The 8,961-nt window shown below is 37.2% G+C and overlaps 1 protein-coding gene across 4 annotated transcripts in view; it reads right to left on the bottom strand.

Moving 5' to 3' along the window:
- Window positions 1-732: 732 nt before the first annotated feature.
- ZNF565 (zinc finger protein 565) overlaps window positions 733-8,961 on the bottom strand; it is a 30,639-nt gene continuing 22,410 nt past the window's right edge. For all 4 annotated transcript variants that reach the window (XM_007096820.3, XM_042969010.1, XM_042969008.1 and 1 more), the window contains one exon: window positions 733-2,190. In XM_007096820.3, the coding sequence (XP_007096882.1) occupies window positions 920-2,190 (1,271 nt within the window). In that variant the 3' untranslated portion in view covers window positions 733-919. The remainder of the gene's footprint in view (window positions 2,191-8,961) is intronic.

The following is an 8,961-nucleotide window of genomic DNA, read 5'->3' as shown; positions in this document are numbered from 1 at the left end:
AGTAAGTGCTGGAGATCTACATTTGGAGAACAAAGCCCTTACCTTCAATCCTGGGGTGACAGGAACATAGCTTTGGCTGTACGGAACTGGTTTTGATGTATAGAATTTTTTGACTGCTCTTGAGTTATACTTGGAAGTGGCTTTAGATTTCTAAGTGGGTCGATTTCTTTTGGCTACTCTTCTGTTAATTTCTAATCTTGTGACTTCCTAGCTTTCAATATCATGAAGACCTTCTTATGCTAATTATACTTTACTACTGTTTTCCAGAATGAATTATTGTTAACAAGTGGTTATGAAGGCTTTTTGTTATTTGGCACATTCATAAGGCCCTTCTCTCACATGAACTCCTTAACGGTAATACTGTTATAAATTACCAACAATAACTAATATTTATTGAACTATATATAGGGTTTATAAAAAATATCTGATAGTCCTCAGGAGAACTCTATCAGGTAAGTATAATGATTACTGCTTAAAAATAAGTAAACTGAGAAACAGGAAGATTGCATAATTTGTTCAATGCTATACAGTCGGTAACTGGTGGAACTGAGATAATACTAAATAATATGTATATCATGGTAAAAGGCACATTCAGAAAATACCTTAATAGGGTCATTTTCTCTTAGGAATTCTCAGAAGTTTAACACATTTTGTGTGGTAACAGAAAGGTTTTCTATAGTCACATTAATATTTTTTTCAGCATAAGTTTTCTGATGCTTAGTAAGCAGTGAGTGTGAGGCAAAAAGAATTCCTGCATTTATTGAATTTTCTTCTGGTAGGAATAATCCCACGTTCCGTAATGGAAATGACAAGTGAGGGTTTTCTGACATTAATCACATTACATTACACATTACCTAATATTGAGTCAGGTGTGAAATCCATGTAAAGGCTTTCCTATACCCTTAACATTCAAGGCTTTCTAACCAGTATGGATCCTGTAGTGTTCGATGAGCTGCGAGCCAAGAATAAAGGCCTGCCCACATTCTCTACATTCATAAGGTTTGATACCAGGATGAATTCTCTGATGTTCAGTAAGTTGTGAACTACGAATAAAGGCCATTCCACATTCCCTACATTGATAGGGTTTCTCACAAGTATGAATTCGTTGATGATGAGTCAGTTGTGAAACACGGATAAAGGCTTTCCCACATTCCTTACATTCATAGGGTTTGTCACCTGTATGAATTCTTTGATGTTGAATAAGGTATGAACTACGACTAAAGGCCTTCCCACAGTCCTTACATTCATAGGGTCTGTCACCAGTATGAACCCTCTGATGTCGTGTAAGCTGTGCATGTTGTCTAAAAGCCTTCCCACATTCCTTACATTCGTAGGGTTTCTCCCCAGAATGAATTCTTTGATGTCGAGTAACTTCTGAGCTATGAATAAAGCCCTTCCCACATTCCTTACACTCATAGGGTTTCTCACCAGTATGAATCCTCTGGTGGACAGTAAGCTGTGAATGCTGTCGGAAGGCTTTCCCACATTCTTTACACTGATAGGGTCTTGCACCCGTATGAATTCTCCGATGAACAGTAAGTTGTGAGCCACGAATAAAAGCCTTCCCACAGTCTTTACACACATAGGGTTTCTCACCCGTGTGAGTTCTTTGATGCAGAATAAGTTGTGAATGCTGTCTAAAGGTCTTTCCACATTCTTTACATTCATAGGGTTTGACACCAGTATGAAGTCTTTGATGTAGAATAAGTTCTGAAGTACGACCAAAGGCCTTCCCACATTCCTTACAATCATAAGGTTTCTCACCTGTATGAATTCTCTGATGTTGAACAAGGTGTGAGGCACGACTAAAGGCCTTCCCACATTCCTTACAGTCAAATGGTTTTTCACCAGTATGAGTTTTCTGATGCTGAATAAGGTGTGAGCCACGGCTAAATGCTTTCCCACACTCATTACATTCGATCAGTTTCTCACCAATCTCATTGTTCTGATGTAAAGTGAGGGATGTATGATGCTCAAAAGTGGGCATGTTTTCATATGTGATTTTTACTTGCTTGAAACAGCATTCCTGAGTTACTCGTTGTCTTTCAAATTGGCCTTTGCATTCCCAGTCATCTCCAAAACTGGAGCCCTCAAAATCACAGCATTTAAGGCTTTCCATGATCTCCCAATTGAATGACTCTACTTCAAAAATATCTTTTTGTGGAAATTTCTCACACCTGGACTCCAGCTCTGAAAAAGAAAAAAAGAAAGAAAAGAAAAGAAAAGAAAAAAAAGAAAAGAAAATACAAGCAAGCTTCATTAAGAGAAACAAAAAATTTTATAGCTGACTAGAGAGACAAAATGAAAATAACCTTAAAAAGTGAATGGCTTATGTAACTCTCAAATATTGCTGTGCAATTTCCAAAGAGTACATGAAAGCACAAATATGATGAGGTGTCAGAAGGGAGCAAAAGAAATTAAGCTGGGTGTTCTTAATTTTTATATAGGTCTCTCTTCCACATCTTGCACCTGCCTTCATAATACTTTTATCAGTTGTAATTAGATTTTCATTTACTTATTCATCTGTTGATCTTTTTGTTTTGTTCCTCCTAAATATCCCCAAAGGTAAAAATACAGCCTTTCTCACTAGCTTTTGTAACCAAACCCTAGTATATAATAAACTTTTAATAATGGGTTGTTTGATGAACAAATACTGCATTCTAGAGACAGATAAGTAGAACACAATAGAAAGCCAGAAAGAGACTGGAGTTTATATGGAAATTGAATTTATTATAAAGGTGGTATTTCAAAGGGGAAAAGGATAATTTTTGTAATAAATAAAGTTGGACAACAGGATACTCATTTGGAAAAAGATAAAAGTGTATCCATCACCAAAAACCATAAAATACCTAAGAATAAACCTAACCAAAGAGGTGAAAAATCTATACACTGAAAACTATAGAAAGCTTATGAAAGAAATTGAAGAAGACACACACAAAAAAAGGAAAAACATTCCATGCTCATGGGTGGGAAGAACAAATATTGTTAAAATGCCAATACAAAGCAAACTACATATCCAATGCAATCCCTATCAAAATAACACCAGCATTCTTCACAGAGCTAGAATAGACATCCTAAAATTTGCATGGAATCAGAAAATACCCCGAATAGCCAAAGCGATCCTGAAAAAGAAAACCAAATCTGGAGGCATCACAATCCCGGACTTCAAGCTGTATTACAAAGCTTGACAAGTACCCTCAAGTACCATCAAGACAGTATGGTACTGGCACAAGAACAGACACATAGACCAATGAAGTACATAGATCTCTACAGAACAGAGAACCCAGAAATGGACCCACAAACATTTGGCCAACTAATCTTTGACAAAGCAGGGAAGAATATCCAATGGAAAAGAGACACTCTCTTCAGCAAATGGTGTTGGGAAAACTGGAGAGCAACATGCAGAAGAATGAACAAGGGCCACTTTCTTACACCATACACAAAAATAAACTCAAAATGGAGGAAAGACCTAAACATAAGACAGGAAGCCATCAAAATCCTAGAGGAGAAAACAGGCAACAACCTGTTTGACCTCAGCCACAGCAACTTCTTATGTGACATGTCTACAGAGACAAGGGAAATGAAAGCAAAAATGAACTGTTGGGGCCTCATCAAGACAAAAAGCTTCTGCACAGTGAAGGAAACAATCAGCAAAACTAAAAGGCAAACAATGGAATGGGAGAAGATATTTGCAAATGACATATCAAATAAAGAGTTATTATCCAAAATCTATAAAGAATTTATCAAACTCAACACCCAAAAAACAAATAATCCAGTAAAGAAATAGGCAAAAGACATGAATAGACACTTTTTCCAAAGAAGACATCCAGAGGGCTAATAGACACATTAAAAGATGCTCAACATCACTCATCATCAGGGAAATAAAAATCAAAACCACAATTAGATATCACCTCACACCTGTCAGAATGGCCAAAATTAACAACTGAGGCAACAACAGATATTGGTGAGGATACAGAGAAAAAGGAACCCTTTTGCACTGCTGGTGGGGATGCAAACTGGTGCAGCCACTTTGGAAAACAGTATGGAGGTTCCTCAAAAAATTAAAAATAGAACTACCCTATGACCCAGCAATTACACTACTAGGTGCTTATCCAAAGGATACAGGAGTGCTGTTCCAAAGGGGCACATGCACCATCGACAATAGCCAAAGTATGGAAAGAACCCAAATGTCCACTGACTGATGAATGGATAAAGAAGATGTGGTGTGTATACACAATGGAATATTACTCGGCAATCAAAAAAAAAAAAAAAAAAAAAAAAAGAAATCTTGCCATTTGCAACAATGTGGATGGAGCTAGAGTGTATTTTAAAAAAACTTTTTTTTTTAACATTTATTTATTATTGAGAAACAGAGAGAGACAGAGCATGAGTATGGGAGGGGCAGAGAGAAGGGGAGACAGAATCTGAAGCAGGCTCCAAGCTCTGAGCTGTCAGCACAGAGCCTGACGCGGAGCTTGAACTCACGAACTGCGAGATCATGACCTGAGCTGAAGTCAGATACTTAACTGACTGAGCCACCCAGGTGCCCTAGAGTATATTATGTTAAGCAAAATAAGTCAGTTAGAGAAAGACAAATATCATATGATTTCACTCATATGTGGAATTTAAGATATAAAACAGATGAACATAAAGGAAGGGAAGCAAAAATAATATAAAAACAGGAGAGAGACAAACCATAAGAGACAAATGCAGAGAACAAACTGAGGGTTGCTAGAGGGGTTTTGGGTGGGGGGATGGGCTAAATGGGCTAAGGAGGATGTTTGTTAGGATGAGAACTGGGTGTTATATGTAAGTGATGAATCACTAAATTCTATTCCTGAAATCATTATTACACTATAAGTTAACTTGGATGTAAATTTAAAAAAATAAAAATAAATAAATTAGATACAAATTTGTCATTTAAAAAAAAATGTATCCATATGTTATGCCACCATATACCAGAACAAACTCCAAGTAGAGTTTTAATGTTAAAAGAAAATGGAAACCATACAAATACTAGGAGGAAACAAAGTAGATACTTTATAACCTAGGTATGGGGAAACCTAACAATGAAACAATGACTCAAAATTCAAAAGGAACCAAAGCAAAGACTAGTAAATTCCATATGTAAAGGTGAAAAACAAAAGAAAACAAAACTTGCACATGAACAAAAAACACCAAAAGTAAAATCAAAAAACAAGTGACAGGAAAATACTTAAAATTTAAAAAAAATTTTTTTAAAATGTTTATTTATTTTTGAGAGATAGAGTGAAGTAGAGGAGGGGCAGAGAGAGAGGGAGACACAGAATCTGAAGCAGGCTCTAGGCTCTGAGCTGTCAGCACAGAGCCCAACATGGGGCTCGAACCCATGAACCATGAGATCATGACCTGAGCCAAAGTCGGACGCTCAACCAACTGAGCTATCCACGTACCCCCTTAAACTTATATGGCAGGTAATGGGATAATCTTTATGATTTATGAAAAGTTCTTTAAAAATTGAGAAAATATTCCCAAAAAAGTTAATCATACAATTATCATCTGATCCAACAATCCCACTCTTAGGTATATACCCAAAAGAAGTGAAAACAGGCACTTAAATACTTGTATATCCATGGTCACAGGAACATTATTCACAATAGCCAAAAGGTGGAAAGAACCCAAGCATCCATCAACAGACAAATGGATAAACAGAATGTGGTATATACACACAATGGAAAACACTCAGCTTTTCTAAAAATTCTGGTAAGTGCTACAACATGGATGAACCTTGAAAACATTATGCTACATGAAATACATGAGATAACCTAGAATGGTCACATTTATAAAGACAGGAAGTAGAACAGAGGTAACTAGGGGCTGGGAGAAAGGGAAAATAGACAGTCATTGTTTCATGGATAGAGTTTTTATTTGGGATAATGAGTAAGTTCTGGGGTAGTGGTGATGGGTGCCCAACACTGGGAATGTAATTAATGCTACTGGATTGTATACTTAAAAATGGCTAGGGAAGCCTGGGTGGCTCAGTTGGTTAAGCATCTGACTCTTTGATTTCGTCTCAGGTCATGATCTCATGGTTTGTGGGTTCAAGCCTCATGCTGGGCTCTGCGCTGTCAGCATGGAGCTTGCTTGGGATTCTCTCTCCCTCTCTCTCTGCCCCTCCCCTGCTTGTGCATGTGCATGCTCTCTCTGTCTCTCTCTCAAAATAAATAAATAAATAGGGGTGCCTGGGTGCCTCAGCTGGTTAAACATCTGACTTCGGCTCAGGTCATGATCTCACGGTTCATGGGTTTGAGCCCTGAATCAGGCTCTGTGCTGACAGCTCAGAGCCTGGAGCCTGCTGTGGATTCTTGGTCTCCCTCTCTCTCTGCTCCCACCAGGTTCTCCCTCTCCTTCCCTCCCTCCCTCCCTCTCTCTCTCTCTCTCTGAAAAATAAAAAATAAAACATTAAAAAAATAATAATAAATTTATGAAATATAAGAACAACAATAGTATCAAACTAGAATTCCAGATCATTAAAACAAAATCAGAATGGGGTGAGGGTGAGGATGAATCTAGGCAAGGGCCAACAAACTTTTTCTGGAAAGGACCAGATAGTAAATGTTTTAGGCCTTGTGGACCACATAAGGTGTCTGTAGCATATGCATGCATGCATGTGTGTGTGTGTCCCTCTGTCTGTCTATCTTTAAGCTCTATCTATCTATCTATCTATCTATCTATCTATCTATCTATCTACCTACCTACCTACCTTTAAGCCCTTTCAAAATGTAGAAACTATTCTTAGTTTGTAGGTGGTACAAGAAGTGGCCACAGGTTGGATCTGACCCACTGATTGTAGTCTGCCAAACCCTGGTAAGGCACAGGGAAGTAAAATATGGTAAAAGTCTTACTTTGCTCAGAAAAGACATTCAAAGATGCTATTTCATACCATTCTCCAATAAAAGAAACCAGGGCTTCTTTGAGGAATGGCTGGGGCAGGAAAAATACAAGATAAACCTGAAACATGCTGTGGTAAAATAAGGAAGTCCTCAAAACAGAATGAGGACATGTCAAGAGAACCCAGGAACAACCTGAAGGTGTTCCCAATGGCCAAAGCTTGAATAATTTGAACAACAAAATAAATAATGTATTTATTTTGTTCAATTGTACTGGGCTACAACCCATAGAATAAATACCCATGAGCCCATATTAATAAAAATAAATCACTGAATAAATAAATGAATGGGAGAGGGAGAAGGGACAGCTTTTTCTTACAGGAGAATTCCAATTAATAAATTTAGAAGGAATAAGGTACAAAGAAAATCAACACGAGGCAACACTACTGTAATGACTGCTACAGAGAAGATCCACCAATGGATGCTAAAATCAGTAGGCAAAATGTATATTCTCAAAGTATCTCCCCCCAAGATAATTACCAATTATAGATGGAAAAATAGTAACTTTATAGGGACAAACACGAGAGACACTACCTTAACCAAGTGATCAAGTTTAACACTACCAGTATTAAATCATGTTAACACCAAGTACTCTCCACAATAGTACTCATCAAAAGTATCAAGGTCACGAAAGACTGAAGAACTATCACAGATTAGAAGATGCTAAGGAGACACAATAACTAAATGTTACAGGGGATCTGGGACTGGATCCTAGGACAGAAAGAGAACATTAGGGGAAAATCTGACAAAATTCTAATAACATCTATATTGGTTAATACTACTGTACCAATGGTAATTTCCTAGTTTTGATAACTGTACTATGGTTATGTAAAATGTTAACATTCGTGGAAGCTGGGGGAAAGGCATATGGGAATTCTAACAATTTTGCTAGTTTTCTATAAGCCTAAAAATTATTCAAAATAAAAAAGTTAAACACTTTACTAAAAAGAAAAAAATTCTATTTCAGTCTTGAGGTAGGTAAAGAAACACAGTTTTAAGTACATTTTAAATTTATTATTATTTATTTATTTATTTAGTGAGCGCTCATACATGCAAGTGGGGCAGGGGCAGAGAGAGAGGGAGAGCAAGAACCCCAAGCAGGCTCTACACACAGCAAGGAGTCCTAAGCAGGGCTCAATCTCACTACTGGGATGTCACGGCCTGAGACAGTATCAAGAGTCAGATGCTTAACCTACGGAACCACCAAGGTACCCCAATTTTTAAAAGTCCTATTAAAGACTATTCTTTCAAAGCAATACGAAGTACAACTTTAAAATCATTTGAGGGTAGAAAGAGGGATAATCAAAGGTGAGCAGAATGGAAATAGCCAGAAATAGAAGTGAAGAACAGAACATATGAAATAAAATGACAGGAATAAGAATAGACACATTAGTCATTACAATAATGAGAATAGATTGAATCCCCTTATTAAAGTGCAAGAACCTTGGATTGATTCAAAGAAGAAACTCTAACAGAATCTTGAGTACATGGACACACTTCAAGTGGCTGTGACTTTTTAAAAAAAGGATACGCAAAGATATGTCATAATTTTTAGACCAAAAAAAGAGGGCATTTGATGGAATATCAGAAAAAATATAATTCAAGTTTTACAAAAATGTAAAATACAATAACATTACATATAATACAAGAAACAGTTCTTAGAACTTCATAGCACAGTACAGAGAAAGTTAAAAGGACATGCAGATTTGAGCGCCTAAGTGGCTCAGTTGGTTAAGTGTCTGACTTCGGCTCAGGTCATTATCTCACAGTTTGTGGGTTCAAGCCCTGCATTAGGCTCTCTGCTGTCAGCACAGAGCCCTCTTTGAATCCTCTTCACCCTCCCTTTGTACCCTTCCCCAGCATAAATAAACATTAAAAAAAAAAAAAAAAAAAGGACATGCAGATTCTAAATCATATAATCAAAACGATGAGAGATAAACAGAGAGGCATTTCCTTTCCAAGTAACACTAGTTTTAAATATATGTAGGGGTGCCTGGGTGGCTCAGTTGGTGAAGCGTCTGACTTTGGCTTA

The sequence above is a fragment of the Panthera tigris genome, chromosome E2 (assembly GCF_018350195.1).
Source record: "Panthera tigris isolate Pti1 chromosome E2, P.tigris_Pti1_mat1.1, whole genome shotgun sequence".
Lineage (NCBI taxonomy): Eukaryota > Metazoa > Chordata > Mammalia > Carnivora > Felidae > Panthera > Panthera tigris.
The sequence above is the reverse complement of the archived record's forward strand: the minus strand, read 5'-3'. Positions and strand labels throughout refer to the sequence as shown.